Source organism: Sparus aurata, chromosome 5 (assembly GCF_900880675.1).
Source record: "Sparus aurata chromosome 5, fSpaAur1.1, whole genome shotgun sequence".
Lineage (NCBI taxonomy): Eukaryota > Metazoa > Chordata > Actinopteri > Spariformes > Sparidae > Sparus > Sparus aurata.
This window is the reverse complement of record NC_044191.1, coordinates 35,854,834-35,873,016: the sequence shown is the minus strand read 5'-3', so window position 1 is coordinate 35,873,016 and position 18,183 is coordinate 35,854,834. Positions and strand designations below refer to the sequence as shown.

The following is an 18,183-nucleotide window of genomic DNA, read 5'->3' as shown; positions in this document are numbered from 1 at the left end:
AAACTGTTAAAAGTCACATTATTCAATTATTGGTTGGAGGAAGTCTCTAGTGTTCAGGCCCCATTTTTTATAAATGGACAGACGAGCTTCTCTGGCTGAGTACTGAGTACATTTACTCAAGTTTTAAATGTTTAGGTACTTGTACTTATGTATTTACATTCTTTGTGTGCACACATTGTACACTGTACAATGTGGTTGGTGATGACGGATAATGTTTATTAATCAGGATCAGGTGGTTTTAGTGTTTGATTTAATCATTTAATCTTTCACCACAAGATATTTTGATCAACTTTACATTTTGATACGTATGATGACATCACCGCCCTGCAGGAGCCTCACTGCACTCGTATCTCTGACTGAAGCAAAAGTTGCAGCACTGTGTTGTAAAAATACTCCGTTACAGGTAAAAGTACAAAAGTAGTATTAAGAAAATGTTGACAGTCGAGCTTCTCTGGCTTCAAAACACCACCGAACAGTTTTCATAGGAATGAACACGGCCGTGTCCAGATAATAATTATCCTTGGTCGCTCTCCGCTCCTCGATCCTCGCTCTTTGGAGCGCAAAATAAGAAAATTGGGACGACCTGCAAGATAGCGGACAGGAAAGACTTCCACACCTGTGATTCCTGCTCCTGCTGTATAAACCAGGTGAGATCACTCCACTGGCTCCCATGTGAACCTGCTCATCTGCCTGCACTCATCTTCGTCAAAATTCCCCCTTTTTTTTGTGAAAATAAACATACATACTCAACAACTGTCTCAATGTCTCTGCTTCTGGGTCCACCAGCAACCAAACCTCACCTGAAACAATACTATGAAGCTTTTAGAAAAAGCAGCATGTGATCTGATAAACTACCTCTAGTGATGTCACTACGTTGCATTGTCGGTAATGTAGGCACCAGGTTTTGGAGAGCAGATTCAGAGATATCACCTTCATTATTCCACACAATCTTCTTCCTTTTCAAAACCTTACTTATTATTACCCACAATGCAATTTATCAATTTATCAGATCACATGCAGCTCCCTCTGGGTTAGGGTTAGTGTCAGGCGTATTCGCTTATTTGAGAGAAGACAAACCACGATGTACCTTTTACCATTTATTTAGAATTGTATCATTGAGTAAAGCTTGATATCAAAGACTTTCTCTGTTTGAAAAATCGCAGGCAGCAAAGCTGTTAACTGCAACCAATCTCCCAGAAAAAGATGCACAATTTCTCTCTGCAATATATTTGATCATTTCAGTAACATAATATGTAGAGTTTCTCATTGGTTAAAGCTGATAGATAAGGTGAATAACTTTCATTGGTTAAACAGGTGGGGAGGAACCGTGGTTTAAACTTAGCCCTCCCTTCGTGGGTGCTCGAAGTAGTCCAAGCTACTTGGCAACACGAAACCTGATCCCCTGGAGACAGCGCCCTGTTGAAGAAAAAAACCTCCCTGTCCTGTCTTCCTGCACACCTGCACTTGTTTAAGTTTCTGGCTGACTCCCTAAAGCTCACCTCAGTGACTCTGAGCAAAACAAGTGTTATCTCTTGACCTTCGTCTCCTCAGTGAATGTGGCTGGGTGCTCTTTCATATCCTTTCTCTACTATGTATTAGTGTCTCATAAAAAGGACTAACGCTTTCGACCTATCTCATTATTTAACAGGATATGTACAACTCTTTTAATAATGCAGATGATTGGTGAAACACAATTTAAGAATACAGTTCATTGGTACATAGCAATTAAATGACAGTATCTTAGACTTTAATCAACAGTGTGCTGGTACCTGCTAGTGCTCTGGTGCATGACAATGACAGTCACAGTGCCTAGGACTCAAAAACAGATGCATAGATCAGACAGGTGTTTATGTGCACAATAATTTATGGTCAAGTTGATCATCAGTGCAAGAGAGGGGGTCATAGGGGTCACAGTGCTCTTGTAATAAAGTAATAAAATGGAAGAATCCTAACAGGAGCCACAAAGGACTTTATACCTTTTTCCTCCCCAACACCTGTTAACACACTTCAATGTGTAAAACTGGTGCAGTTACCCTTTAATAGGATAACATGTCCATCATTTCAATTCATGTGATACGTTTCCAAATTTTATAAAATATTAAATATGTAGCAGATTAAAATGTGTTTACCATCACCACTGTTAATGTGATGTTTTATGAGTCGCTGCTATATTTGACCATAATGCTATAAACTGTTAATTGTGCTGTAATGAACTGAAGGCGGACTCATTGATCTTCTCTCAGTTTGTTCTGATCAGGGTCCGTTTCTTTGGGACGGGCGCCATCTTGTGGAGCCCCTGCAGACTTGAGTGGTGAACCCCAAAGTTCATGAGCAGTCAGACGGAACATGTCGGTCTGTAACAAACTCCGTCAAAGTCCGTCAATATCTTCATTTGGTACGTAGAAACGTTTTTTCTTTATTCTGTTGTGTTCACAGGGCTTCTAATGACTGTTATTAATGATTCTGTGACTGTATTAGTCGTGTGTATTTAGTTGTAGAGCCTGCTGCAGATGTGAGGATTCATTTAGGTTCCTAGCTTGATGTTCAGTGACTCGTTATATTTAAGCTAGCTAACCCAGACATCAGCAGTTAGCCAGCAAACACTCCAGTTACTTCATTATTTTGTCATTATTCTAATATTTAGGGGGCCAAGCCCGAGGGGCCGAGGGTTAGGGTTTCCTAGGACCTGCGTGCTAGGAACCCTTTTGTAACTGTAAAGATTTATATTTTTATTCTTATAAAAGTGGTGCTGCAGGCTAAACCGTGTAAGGGAGGCCGGTGCAATTTGGAGGGTTGGTCCAGACTCCTGCGAATATCTCAGACACAAAAAACTACATATCTCTGCCTGCAGGGGGCGCTATAACCTAGGCCAACACGTTTTTACCTATAACTCCCAAATCGTATGTTGCACATTGAAAAACCTTGTATCCCCAGATTCCCTGAAGCTGAATCACTTTGCGATTGGCCACGCCCACTTCCGGTAGATTTTTTTTTTTTTTCGCAAAATCTCAAAACCTGGAAAACCTACTTTTTCGTACTCCTCCTCTGGATTTTGTCTGATCTGCGTGAAACTTGCCATGTACACTCTTCAGCTGGACCTGATCTAAAGTTATCAAAAGAATTTTGCTCGGTCAAAAAATGCGCAAATTATTCACAAACAAATTTCTGTAGCTAGCTATAAACATGTAAACTGTTTGATATCTCGGTCAAACTAAATGCTATTAACACCAAATTTGAGATCCTTGGTTGCCATGAGACTGGGAAGGGATGAGCCGAATTTGGCGAATTTTGGCTGCTAGGGGGTGCTAAAAATATGGGAAGTTTATATCTCTTGAACAGCTACAACGATTTTTACGAAATTTGGTTGGTATGATGTAGGGCCAATCCTGACGCCATATCTTGGAGGTGGTCATGACTGCTCAATGTGGGCATGGCTTATTACAAGATAAACAACAAACATTAATTTCAGCCAAACTATTATGCTGAGAGCTTTGACATTTATATGGTACATATAGAATAGGACACAGTTCTTCCATACCAAAAATTGCACATGTACTCCAGTAGGTGGCGCTATAATGGATGCAATCGCGTTTTTGCCTGTAACTTCCACATTTTAAATAAAACATTCGCAAACCTTATATCCATATGTTCCCTGAATAGAGCTGGGCTTTCTGACATAGGACACGTCTACTTCTGCTGCACATTTCGTTCGCCAAATCACCACATATGCAAAACCTACTTTTTCGAACTCCTCCTTGGGATTTTGTCCCATCTGTGTGAAACTTGGCACGTACACTCTTCAGCTGGACCTGATGTAAAATTATCAAAAGAATTTTGCTCGGTCAAAAAATGCGTTAATTATTAACAAACACATTTCTGCAGCTAGCTATAAAAATGGAAACAGTTTGATATCTCGGTCAAACTAAATGCTATTAACACCAAATTTGAGTTCCTTGGTTGCCATAACACTGGGAAGGGATGATCCGAATTTGGTGAATTTTTGCCACTAGGGGGTGCTGAAAAGATGGGAAGTTTATATCTCTTGAATGGCAACACCTATTTTTACGAAATTTGGTCGGTATGATGTAGGGCCAATCCTGAGGCCATATCTTGAAGGTGGTCATGACTGGTAAATGTGGGCGTGATTTAGTACAACAAATCCAAATCGGCACACATTCAGCCTTTTGCACTTCGGGCGCACTTCCCATTACAGCGAATACCACAGCTCAGATGTTGGCCTGTGTCCTCACTTTTGCCTCGAGCCCGTCATTCTTTGGGGCCAACTTCCGTGGGCTCTGTGGTTCGCGGGGTCCGAGTCGCGCGGGGGGGCTTGGCCCCTGTTCTGAAATGCTTGCAGTTCTAGTTTTGTTGGATCTTGGTAGCACAGAAGTTGTAGAGGAGATAATAGCTTGTTTTGTGTGATTTGTGTCAGCTGTTGAAATGTGTAGTCAGTCTGCTGTCAGTGACCATTAAATGGCCGTTGGTAGTGGAACGTTTGCAGATGCTGTTCACGGATTGTGTTTATGTGCTGAAGCTTTCTTTACAGGAATCAACCTTATAGAGATTATTGCATATACAATACAATGCTGAGAAACAAAGAAGATCCTGAGTTACATTAAGAAGTATTTCCAGTAATACAGGCCAGAGGTTTTCAACATGTTGCATCTGTTGAGTTAATCAGCTATAAAAAGAAAAAACATTGTGAACATTTTGTGATTTAAAGATTTCCACTTAAAATTACAGAAAAATAAAAAGCAACCATCTTTAACAGATGCTTTCCAGTTGCTTTCCAGACTGTCTGTACTCACAGATCATATCAGGCTCAAAGTCCAGTTTCACTTGGTGAAGTCTTCAGTCTGTGTTCATGTGATTTTCTCCATCAGACGGGTTATTTTAGTTTTTGTCTGTCAGCAGAATTTCTGAAAAACTTGTGAATTTGTTCGATTCAACATGAACAGAATTTTGATCTTCACAGCAAGTTTGTCTTATTGACTGCATTCTGTATTAACATCCTGTTTGACAACATTAGGATTGATAATATATTTCTAGTTGATAACATATAAATCAACAAAAGGTTCTGATGACTCTTTTCCATATTAGAACACTTTAAAGTCCATTATTGTCATTGTTGTACCATGTTGACTTACTGATTCTTTCAAGTGTTAGTCACTGTAGATTAGGCTGGGAACTTTTTGTCACAATTTGTGTTGTGAGACCAAATTCAACTCAGGTCAGGGAGGAATCCATCAAAACAACCCTTTTGAGAGAGAGGGTTAGAGTTATCAGGTCCCTAACCTCCTGAACTCTGTCTCAGACGCTACTACAGCTTACAAACATGTCCAGTTTTTACTGCAGCCAAATCAAGATGACAAGTTTGGAGGGGAGATAAGGAGCAGGCAATGAGAGCATGTCACGAAACCAGAAGAGGACAGCAGATAGTCAGACACAGGGTCAAATTAAACCTGCTGCTATATATATATATATATATATATATAAATAGATATATTTTCCGTTAAAACCTTGTATGAGATCATCTGTGTGTTTGTTTCTTCACCTCAACATGATCACAGTCTGAGTCAGTATCTGCTAACAGTCTAAAGCGTCACTATTGTTGCTAAATGTACTTTTAAATATTTAGACACCTGACAGCCGATAAGAAATATTTTTAGTGTCCATGTTCTACATTACAGTACAACCCACTGCTCCTCCTGAGGTGTTGTTTGACACCAGTGAAAGATTTCTTCCTTCAGAGTTTCACTTCTTCAAACGAAACAATGAACAAAACCGACTCCACCATTTTTTCTCTTCTCTCACAAGTTTCTGTATCAAGTCATTGATTTGTTTTTCATGTTCTTCCTGCAGTTCTTTCTTTTCCTTTTCTTTTTCCGTTACATTCATTTCTTTTTGGTGGCTTTTCAGTAGTTTATTGATTTTTTCCAAATTCTTTTCATTTCTGATCACACGTTTCACCAAGTCACAAATTTCGCCGAGATGTTTTTTCCTCATCTCCCCTTCATTGTTGTCTCTAAGAGCCTTTAACAGGTCGTACTTATCGTCTTTTTCTTTCATTTGTTCCTCATATTCTTTCTTCTGGTCTTCAAACTTCTTGTTGTATTTCTCTTTGAACTCATTGAACTCTTCAGCTTTCTCTCTGGCTTCTTCTTCATACGTCTTCTTCAGATTCTCCATTTTCTGCTTATATTTCTCCTCCATGTCTTTTCTCTCTTTCTCCTCTTGTTCTCTTCTCATTTGATCCTCTTCTTTTCTTTTCTTTTCATCATTTTCTCTTATTTGTTCATATTCTTCTTGCAGTTTTCTGAGTCTCGTTTGTTCCTCCTGTCGTCTCTGTTCATCTTCTTGAAGTCGTTTTTTCCACCATTCCTTTCGATTTATCTCCCAGTTCTCTCGTTCTCTCCTCATCTCTTCTCTGCTCTCCTCCAACTTTCTGTCAATGTTTTCCTTTGATTCTGACTCTGATCTGATTTTTTGTTCCAAAGCTTCAACTCTTTGTTTCCACTCCTGTTTCTGAATTTCTTCTTTTTGTTTTCTTTTCCTGGCTTCTTCTTCTCTCATTTCCTGTTCTTTCTTTCTCTCCTCACGTTCTCTGTTGATGTTTTCTTCCTTTTCTTTAAGTTGTTTTTCTCTCAGTTTTCTCTCCTTTCTATTTCTGCTCTCAGTTCTTCCTCCATGAGTTTCCTCTCTTTCTCCTCTTGCTCTCTTCTCATTTTATCCTCTTCTTTTCTTTTTTTTTCATCATTTTCTCTGTCGTGCTCATATTCTTCTTGCAGTTTTCTGAGTCTTGTTTCTTCCTCCTGTCGTCTCTGTTCTTCTTCTTGAAATCGTTTTTGCCACCATTCATTTTGTTTTTTATCCTCTTTTTCTTGTTCTCTCCTCATCTCTTCTCTGCTCTCCTCCAACTTCCTGTCAATGCTTTCCTTTGATTCTGACTCTGATCTGATTTTTTTTTCCAAAGCTTCAACTTTTTGTTTCCACGCCTGTTTCTGAATTTCTTCCTCTTGTTTTCTCTTCCTGTCTTCTTCTTCTCTCATTTTCTGTTCTTTCTTTCTCTCCTCACATTCTCTGTTGATGTTTTCTTCCTTTTCTTTAAGTTGTTTTTCTCTCAGTTTTCTCTCCTTTTCTATTTCTGCTCTCAGTTCTTCCTCCATGAGTTTCCTCTCTTTCTCCTCTTGTTCTCTTCTCATTTGATCCTCTTCTTTTCTTTTATTTTCATCCCTTTCTCTTTCTTCTTTATATTCTTTTTGCAGTTTTCTGAGTCTTTCTTCTCCCTCCTGTCGTCTCTGTTCATCTTCTTGAAATCGTTTTTGCCACCATTCATTTTGTTTTTTATCCTCTTTCTCTCGTTCTCTCTTCATCTCTTCTCTGCTCTCCTCCGCCTTTCTCTGAATCTTTTCCTTTGATTCTAACTCTGATCTGATTTTTCGTTCCAAAGCTTCAACTCTTTGTTTCCACTCCAGTTTCTGAGTTTCTTCTTCTTGTTTTCTCTTCCTGTCTTCTTCTTCTTTTATTTCCTGTTCTTTCTTTCTCTCCTCACGTTCTCTCTTGATGTTTTCTTCCTTTTCTTTAAGTTGTTTTTCTCTCAGTTTTCTCTCCTTTTCTATTTCTGCTCTCTGTTCTTCCATTCGTCTTTTAATCTCTTCCATCTCTCCTTCATGTTTTCTTTGAAGCTCCTCGCTCTCTCTCCTCAACTCTTCTTCCTTCTCCTTCAGGATTCTCTCCATCTCTTTCTGTATCGCTGCCTCGGCCTCTTGCAGCATCTCATTAGTGTAGCAGCTGCCTCCATTTGTCTTCACCATGGTGTCGATCTTGGTGATCAGCTCACTGACCTGCATGTGGTTTTGTTCATCATAGTTATTAAACACGTGGTATCTTCCTCCACAGTCAGCGATCAGTTTCTTAAAGGAATCATCACAGTCTTTTTCGATGTAATCATCGATGGACCTTCCCTCGCGTTCCAGTGTATCTCCTCTTGTGAAAAGAATGATGGTGCACCTCTCAGCATTCTTCCCGAAGCCTTCCTTAAGAAGTTTTAATGTCTCCTTCTCTTCTTGTGTAAATCTGCCAATTGGTATCACCAGCAGGAAGACATGTGGTCCTGGAGCCAGCAGACTGATGCATTTCACCATCTCCTCATTAACCTCTTCATGAGACAGAGTTGTGTCAAACAGACCAGGAGTGTCGACCACAACGACTGGACGACCGTTTACTACAGTCTGTTTTCTCTGACAACGTTTGGTGACTGATGTTTGGCCTGATTTGGCTTTAAACTCATTTCTTCCTAGAATGGTGTTTCCTGAAGAGCTCTTCCCACAGCCAGTCTTCCCTATCAGCACAATCCTGAGACACTCTGGGCTCTGTTCTTCATCAGCACCTGTGAAATATAAAGACATGGAGTTACTTAAATATTACAGATTGGGACAGTATAAATTGTTTAATGTCTAGTAGATGTTTTGAGATAGGAGAATTTAATTAAGATACATATGATTTATTATAGGGCTGTCAAAGTTAACGCATTAATAACTTGTTAACGCAACATCCTCTTAACGCCGTTTTTTTTTTTTAAAGGCGCGATTATCGCTCGGTATAAAAAAAAGAAAAACGCATTGTTTGATTAACGGCCGTCGATGGCACCTGTAGTCTTGATCCAGATGGTGGCAGAAGAATAAGAAAGGGAATCAGAAGAAGAAGAAGCAGGGTTGGCGGTTCGGGAAAAACACAGTGGACTGAAAAGCGAAAGGAAATGGAGAAAGGACTTATGAACGGCAAATTCACTTTCAAAACACTGCCAGATGGTTCATCGATAGGACAAAAGTTGAGTTATCTGCATGTACTGTCGACACGAAATGAGTTACCACTGAAGTACGTCGAGTCTCAAATATCATTTGCAAGCCAAACACATGGCAGATGCAGAGAGCACACCGCCCCCCTTGCCAAAAGCAGACATCACCATGTTTTGATCCCATTTAGGGTGAGGGGATATTTTTTGAGCCTTTTATTTTCCTGCATGCCTTGAAGTGTTGAATAAACATTTTCATAAAGGAAGCATATTTGCCCTTTCTTATGTTTTTAAAAGTATTAAGAACATGAAAAAAAATACATTAAGGTACATTCAGAACAGAAAGAAATTGCGATTAATTTGCGATTAATTGCGAGTTAACTATGGACAAAATGCGATTAATCGCGATTAAAATAATTAATCGTTCGACAGCCCTAATTTATTACTATTTATATGAAAACATTACAGAACTTACAGCTAATGATGCATTTTGTTTTCAGGTCCTTCAGCTCAGCCTGCAGTGTGGTGATGTTTTCCTCTTGTTTTCTGATCTTTTCTATTTGAGCAAATGCAAATGTTTTTGTTGTGTAGCTGCACGGTTTGTCTTTGTAGAGTCTCAGTCTCATTTTATCCATCGTGTCCAACAGTTCTGGGATCTGCTGCTTGTTGTTGATGTTGAGAACAACATATCTTCCTCCACAGCTCTGAAGGAGCTCCTGGATGTCTTTGTCCTTTGTTATGAAGTCAACAGCGGGAGCTGTAGGATCTGACTCCACAGTGAACAGAATCATGATGAAGTCATTGACTCGAGAGCTGAATGTGTTCTGGATGGTCTTTAACTCTTTCTTGTCTTCATCAGTGAGGAGATCCACAGGTAGGACCAGGATGAAGGCATGGACGCCCTCAGGATCACAGAGGGAGATACACCTGAATGATTCCTTCATCACTTCCTCCTGAGGTTTTCCACACAAGGCAGGCAGCTCCACCAGGGAAACCCAACGTCCACACACCTCTCCCTGACTCTGAACACACTCTGATGAGTTGGAGACTGAAGGAAACTCTGTCTGACCTAAAATGGCCTCAGCTGCTGAAGTCTTCCCTGCTCCTCTCCTCCCACACAGAACCAGGTTTAAAGCTGATTCACCGACGGTGAGGAAGGCTCCTCTGTTTTCATGGACAATGCTTCTAATCTTCTGCATTAATGACCTGTGGTTGTCTTCAGACCTGTTGTACTGTCTTCCTCCACAGTCTTTAAGGAGCTGATTCACAGTGGAACTTGTTTTCTTCCCCTCATGTGTGATGATGACCATCAAGTGTTTAAAAGCATCTTGACCAAACAAACTCAGGATGAACTTCAGAGTTTCTCTGTTCTTCTCTGTGAACTTGGAAGGATTCACTAATAGCAGGAGAACATTTGGTCCAGGAAGACAAAGACTGATGCAGCTTTTCATCTCTTCTCTCACAGTCTCCTCAGACAGACTGAACATGTCTGTGGTTTTAACTACAGTAAGAGGATTTCCTTTCCACTGTCTCTGGGCGGCCACAATGTGTTTGGAATGTTTTTGTAAATGAAAATCTTGATTCTTCAGGATGAAGTTACCAAGTTTTGTCATTTTGTCTTCACTCTTCCCCACCAGAACAATCCTGATTGGTGACACTGTAATAAAAGAGAGGGAGAAATTCACAGTTCAGGGTTGATGGCAACAGGTGAGTGGAACCAAATTTAGACAAGAGGAAAAAGGAGGCAGTACCGCCTGTAACACTGGTTCTCTCTTTTTGGACCAGCGCCCCCTCATCCATCATCCAGGTCTTTGTTTGACCCCCATCAGATAAATCCGGAAACTACTATCCAACATTCTCCATCAGTACTGAACTTGAAGTACTAGGGGGGCTATGGAACTGCCAGTCTGCACTTAAGAGGGCGCCATTTCAGCCTATGCCTCCCTGCAGACTCTCCACTTCCTGGCCCTTACTGAGACCTGGATCACCCCAGAAAACACTGCCACTCCAGCTGCCCTCTCATCTGCCTACTAGTTTTCACACTCCCCGAGACAAACAGGTCAAGGAGGAGGAACTGGCCTCCTCGTCTCCTCCATGTGGTCCTTCCCCTAAACCACCTACCCAGATCTGCTTTTGAATTCCACACTGTCTCTGTCACCCTTCCTTTCAAACTCAACATTGTGGCGATCTATTGCCCCTCCCGGGTCCTCTCCATGACTTCTTTGATGAGATGGATACCCTCCTAAGCTGCTGCCCTGACGATGGAACACCACTCATTGTCCTGGGTGAATTCAACATCCCCCCAGAGAAGATGCGCTCACCTGAATTCATTTGACCTCACACTCTCCCCCTCTCCACCGACCCACTGAACCAGGAACCAACTCGGCCTTGTCTTCACAAGGTCTTGTCGTACCTCCACACTCTCCGTTAACCCGCTCACTGTGTCTGACCAGCATGCTGTCACTTTCTTGCTCCCCTTAAAATTTACCACCTCACTCGCCCCACACCTCACACAGTCACCACCCGCCGCAATCTGAAATTGCTCTCTCCTCTACTGTTCCTTCCTCACTACCATCCACAGACCAGTTCGCTCTAATGTCTTCTGAGGAAACCTCCTCCACTCTGCTATCCTCCCTCTCCTCCTCTTTAGACGCTCCCTGTCCACTCACCTCCCAAATCTCCTCTTCCCTGGCTGTCTGCAAACCAATAGATCGGTGCTACGAGCAGCAGAGAGAAAATGGTGAAAATCACATCATCCTGATGACTTTGCCCTCTACCACCGCCTCGTTTCTGACTTCACCTCAACAGTATCAGCAGCCAAATCTGCCTTCTACCTGTCAAAGATCAACTCCTCTGCCTCCAACCCCAGGAAACTAATCTCTTTATTCTCTTCTCTCCTCACCCCTCCTATCCCTAGGACGTCAGGGATATAATTGGCCGTTTTTGACTATTTTTGATTTTACCGTTATATTTCACCGTAAAAACTATTTACCTTGCTTTGTTTGGTGTCTTTATTTTTAGCACAACCTCACATGTGTGACTGTACAAATATTTTTTTCATTTTGTCATAAAGTATTAACACTAGGGACCTAATATCACAAAAAACATAAAATCCGAGTAGGAAAAAGTTTGATTTTTACTGTGAATACCACAAATATTAATCGTTATTGATTATTGATTATTAATATGTTAATATTAATTAATCAAAAATATTATAGTTGATTAATGAAACCTAGGTAACTATGAGTCATTAATGGACACGGGGCACCATCCTGAAATCAGGATCAATAATGAAATAATTTACCTTTAGTCTCACAGCCTGAAAGTTAGTCAACTTGTCAATATTATGAAAATATCAATAATTAGACAAGAGGGAAGGCGTGAATCCGAGCATTGACCATCTCAACCAGCAGTTATTACAATATGGGATTGTGCAAAATAATTACAGATGCTGCTCAGTTAAAATCAACAGTGTTTATTAAAGCATTTCTCCACAAAACAAACCACCTACTTTAACAGACAGTTTCCTTCAACAACTAGCAACAGCCAAACATAAGCAAGCCAAACATGTAACTGGGTGGAAGCGTGTGTGTGTGTGTGTGTGTGTGTGTGTGTGTGGCAGGAAGTCCCCAATAAAGACTACAAAGATGGCCAAACATGGCCTGGGAAGTCACGTAATAACGGGGTTATTAACTATAAGTTTACAACAGATGTCAGACTAAGAGCGAATCCAATGCCCCTGATGACAGATATAAAAACAAAGAAGTGCACGTCGCCCGGAATGGTGTTACCGGGGCCCCACCCTGGAGCCAGGCCAGGGGTTGGGGCTTGCAGGCGAGCGCCTGGTGGCCGGGTCTTAGCCCGCGGGACCTGGCCGGGCTCAGAACGAAAGAGTGACGTGGGCCCGCCCTCCAGTAGGTTCACCACCCGCAGGAGGGTTCAGAAGGGGCCGGTGCTATGTGATTTGGGTGGCGGTCGTGGGCGGGGGCCCAAACGACCCAATCCTTGGACGGTGACTCTGGCCATGGGGACATGGAATGTCACCTCACTGGTGGGGAAAGAGCCTGAACTAGTGCAGGAGGTTGAGCGGTACCGGCTAGAGATAGTCGGGCTCACCTCCGCGCACAGTCTGGGCTCTGGAACCCAACTCCTTGAGAGAGGCTGGACTCTCTTCCACTCTGGAGTTGCGAGCTGGTGTGGGCTTGCCTATAGCTCCCCAGCTCAGCTGCCATGTGTTGGAGTTTTCCACGGTGAACGAGAGGGTCGTTTCCCTGCGCCTCCGGGTCGGGGATAGGTCTCTCACTGTTGTTTCAGCTAACGGGCCGAACAGCAGTGCAGAGTACCCGGCCTTCTTGGAGGCCCTGGGATGGGTCCTGGAGAGTGCTCCAACCGGGGACTCCATCGTTCTACTGGGGGACTTCAACGCTCACGTGGGCAGCGACAGTGTTACCTGGAGGGGTGTGATTGGGAGGAAAGGCCTCCCCGATCTGAACCCGAGTGGTGTTTTGTCACTGGACTTCTGTGCTAGTCACAGTTTGTCCATAACAAACACCATGTTCAAGCATAAGGGTGTACACCAGGACACCCTAGGCCGGAGGTCAATATCGACTTTGTGTTCGTGTCATCTGACCTCCGGCCGTATGTCTTGGACACTCGGGTGAAGAGAGGGGCTGAGCTTCCAACTGATCACTACCTGGTGGTGAGTTAGATCCGCTGGCAAGGGAGGAAGCTGGACAGACTCTGCAGGCCCAAATGTATTGTGGGGGTCTGCTGGGAACGTCTGGCGGAACCCTCTGTCAGGGAGGTCTTCAACTCCCACCTCCGGTAGAGCTTTGACCAGATCCCGAGGGAGGCTGGGGACATTGACTCCGAATAGACCTTGTTTTCCACTCCCATTGTTGACACGGCTGTTTGGAGCTGTGGCCGTAAGGTCTCCGGTGTCTATCGTGGCGGCAATCCCCGAACCCGGTTGTGGACTCCGGAAGTAAGGGATGCTGTCAAGCTGAAGAAGGAGTCCTATCGAGCATGGTTGGCTCGGGGGACTCCTGAGGCAGCTGACGGGTACCGGCAGGCCAAGTGTGCAGCAGCACGGGTGGTCGCGGAAGCAAAAACTCGGGTCTGGGAAAAGTTCGGGGAGGCAATGGAGGAGGACTACCGGTCAACCTCGAGGAAATTCTGGCTAACCATCTGGCACCTCAGGAGTGGGAAGCAGACCTCCACCAACACTGTTTACGGTGGAGGTGGAGGGCTGTTGACCTCGACTGGGGATATCGTCGGGCGGTGGAAGGAATACTTCAAGGATCTCCTCAATCCCACTGACACGCCTTCCACAGAGGAAGCAGAGACTGGGGACTCAGAGGTGGATTCATTCATCACCCAAGCTGAAGTCACTGAGGTAGTTGGGAAGCTCCTCGGTGGCAAAGCACGGGGGTGGATGAGATCCGCCCTGAGTACCTCAAGTCTCTGGATATTGTGGGGCTGTCTTGGCTGACACGTCTCTGCAGCATCATGTGGCAGTCGGGGACAGTGCCTCTGGACTGGCAGACCAGGGTGGTGGTCCCCCTATTCAAAAAGGGGTACTGGAGGATGTGTTCCAACTATCGGGGGATCACACTCCTCAGCCTCCCTGGGAAAGTCTACTCCAGGGTACTGGAGAGGAGAATTCGGCCGATAGTCGTACCTCAGATTCAGGAGGAAGAATGCGCTTTTCGTCCTGGCCGTGGAACACTAGACCTGCTCTATACCCTCAGCAGGGTGCTCGAGGGTTCATGGGAGTTTGCCCAACCAGTCCACATGTGTTTTGTGGACTTGGAGAGGGCATTCGACCGTGTCCCTTGTGGCATTCTGTGGGAGGTGCTCCGGGAGTATGGGGTCAGAGGCCCTCTGCTAAGGGCTGTACGGTCCCTGTACGACCGGAGCAGGAGCTTGATTCGCATTGCTGGCAGCAAGTCAGACCTGTTCCCGGTGCATGTTGGACTCTGGCAGGGCTGCACTTTGTCACTGGTTCTGTTAATTATTTTTATGGATAGAATTTCTAGGCGCAGTCAGGGGCTGGAGGGGGTCTGGTTCGAGAGCCACTGGATTCCATCCCTGCTTTTTGCGGACGATGTTGTCTTGTTGGCTCCATCGAGCCAGGACCTCCAGCATGTCCTGGGGCGGTTTGCAGCCGAGTGTGAAGCAGCTGGGATGAAAATCAGCACCTCCAAGTCTGAGGCCATGGTTCTCGACCGGAAAAAGGTGGCTTGCTCCCTCCAGGTTGGGGGAGAGTTCTTGCCTAAAGTGGAGGATGGGGTCAAGTATCTTGGGGTCTTGTTCACAAGTGAGGGAAGGATGGAGCGTGAGATTGACAGGCGGATCGGTGCAGCTGCCGCAGTAATGCGGTCGTTGTATCGGTCTGCCGTGGTGAAGAAAGAGCTGACCTGAAAGGCAAAGCTCTCGATGTACTGGTCAATCTACATTCCTACCCTCACCTATGGTCACGAACTTTGGGTCGAGACCGAAAGAATAAGATCCCGGATACAAGCGGCCGAAATGAGTTTCCTCCACAGGGTGGTGGGGCACTCCCCTAGAGATAGAGTGAGGAGCTCTGTCACCTGGGAGGAGCTTGGGGTAGAGCCGCTGCTCCTCCACATCGAGAGGAGCCAGCTAAGGTGGCTCGGGCATCTATATCGGATGCCCCCAGGATGCCTTCCCCGGGAGGTGTTCCTGGCATGACCCACCGGGAGGAGACCCCGAGGAAGACCCAGGACACGTTGGAGTGACTATGTCACACGGCTGGCCTGGGAACGCCTTGGGATCCTCCCGGAGGAGCTAGAGGAAGTGTCCGGGGTGAGGGAAGTCTGGGCGTCCCTGCTCAGACAGCTGCCCACGCGACCCGGCCCCGGATAAGCGGAAGAAAATGGATGGATGGATGGAAAAAGCTAATAGGGGCTTAGCAGACAACAATGAAACAAACACAATGGCCATGTGGTGCACACAGTCTTCTCTTCCTCGAACAGTGGCCGACAAGCGAATCAAGGTTCGTTTATCGTCCACTGATCGAGCCGGAATACTACGTATTGTGGTCATGCACGGCGGCAAGACTGTACAGGCTGGATTAGCCTGAATGAGCTCCTAGCGAGCGTAGAAAACACAGTTAGCACACAGTACAGGTAACCATAAATCGGACTCTGCGGTCCTTTCACAACAAAATAAAAGCACAACAAAGAAGACCACGCTATATACGATCTGTTTCTGCCCAAACAAAAGCCTCTTACTTGGTTGCCGCTTGTTGCGATAGCGTGGGTGCCCGTCTGACTCGAAGCTCCAACTCGTTCGGGAGCGCGAGAGCAGGGTCAGCTTTAGCGTCCTAAAAACTGACGGCAGGTTGTTCACAGCAATATGTCGACTCGATGGAAGGGACAGTTTCGTCTCCTTCAGAAGATTATCTCTTCCTTCTGCAGGCAGTGAGGAAATGGCTGGGTTGTGCAGCGCTCCTGGATCCAAACAATAATGACGAACGTCCGAACAAAAATGAAACTAAAACAAAAACAGTCTCTGTCTCGTCCAGCAAGGAGGGAACTGAAATTAGCTTAAGCAAAAATGAAAAACGTTTCTCAAAGTTGTACCCTTATGGCAGCGGTTGCGAGAAACCGAAGTCTTCACAACATAAGCTCCCGGGGAATACGAAGGGCAGGAATTCTCCGTGACCTTATAACGTGGGAGTGACATCATTGTGATCCTGGCGGAGCTTCCGGGCTCACAGCCAATAGGGACCGGGTGACGACTTGGGGGCAGGTCAACCTGTTCACGTTTTTCACACCTGGTCAGCCTTTTTCCCTGTTCTTTGTTCTGTAGTTCTTCATGTGAGGCCCTAGTAGTTAGGCTTCTGGCTTCAACTACAGGCCTCTCTTGGTCTCTTTTTTTGAGACGTGTGCATGGGGGCAGAAGGCCCAACAATGTGCAACGAACCATTTTTATTACTTATAATGCAAATATAAATTGTTGTTTGCTAAATTTGTGCGTGAGTTTTTGAAATTTTCAAAGTTATATGTAACTATTTATGTTTAAATGCAGGCGATGCCTCAGACTCAAGCCTCCCTCAGCTTCTTCCTGCCTGCTCCACATTCAGCAGTCTCCTCATTGTTTTGACTCACAACACAAATAAAACGACTACACCAAACACTACATTACACACTAACTATACACTCCAAACACGCTATATGTCACAAATCTCTCAACTCTCAAAACTTGCGATCTCTATCGCTGTCTGTATCTCCGTCACTGCTGCTGTCACTCTTCTGCCGCCATCCCTCCCACAACTTCCCCTGTTCCTCAGCAACCAAATGACGTGGTTTGCCATATAATTATGTGATTGGCTGGTGTGGTGCCTTTTTCCACCAATAGGAACGTGTTTTCTTGCTTACAAACACTTCCTGCTTGTGGACACTTTCATGACAAAAGCTCGTTTTTACCTTCCTGCACCAAACACAAAGCAAACGTGACGGCAATATTCACGAAAAAGCATGGCGGACATTATTTAATGTAAGTCCGGTTTTGGACTAGCAGCTAGCTACACACGAACATCCACAGATTCCGATTCCAGTTTGTTGTCCTCACGTATCCTGATCTCCTCAGACCCGGACATACTTGGACTCATTAATCCACAACAGTTAGTTTAGATGCACAGAACGGGACCGAACCGCTGGCAAAATCCCGGTCCAGCTTGCACCGCTGCAGGTATAAATCCGCTTGTTTCTTAAAGTGTGTAGTGGGGGTGAACTCTGCAGTCATTGGCTCTGGTGCGCACGTGGCTATGGTGGCTATGGTTGACAATGCTAGCAGAATTGGTAAAGCATTTATGAAATAATTTATTAACGGTATCATTGTAGTCCAAACAAAGCCAACGTTGCACACCTTTAAACCATGCAGCAGCCATGTTGAAAATCTCGGATCAGTCTGATCCTGATCGGCAGAGATATTTGAGGCACACACACACACACACACACACACACACACACAGACAGACAGAGATTCCTAATAGTCATAAAATCCTCAATAGTTCTTATACCTTTACTTTCCCAAAGTTAATTTTTTTGCCATTTAAGGTAAACTTAAAGGGGCATTTGGAGAGATGTTAACTTTAAAATTGATCATATCTTGATTTTTTTTCACCATAGAGCAATAAAAATGAATCAGAGGATTGCCAGTTTTTTTACCTGTCGGAGCATACCACATCCCTTGTAGTGAAAGCTTATCTTCATGCATATATAAGGCTTCCTGTCCAATACTGTCCCAGCTCGTATCTCTCAATTCGGCCCCATAACCCCACTTAGAGGTACATCTAGCATTAAATGCTATATAGTATTTAAATGTATTGTTTTTTATTCTGCTTAAACCTGGTTTTATCC

General features: G+C 44.2%; 1 protein-coding gene across 1 annotated transcript; it reads right to left on the bottom strand.

Moving 5' to 3' along the window:
- Positions 1 to 514: 514 nt before the first annotated feature.
- On the bottom strand, positions 515 to 11,250 carry LOC115582209 (GTPase IMAP family member 8-like). The gene is made up of 4 exons (XM_030418025.1): positions 11,208 to 11,250; positions 9,270 to 10,451; positions 7,626 to 8,389; positions 515 to 583 (listed from the first exon to the last, which is right to left on the bottom strand). Exons 1-4 carry the CDS (start codon positions 11,248 to 11,250, stop codon positions 515 to 517), a joined length of 2,058 nt encoding a protein of 685 aa, XP_030273885.1.
- Between the last annotated feature and the right edge of the window lie 6,933 nt (positions 11,251 to 18,183).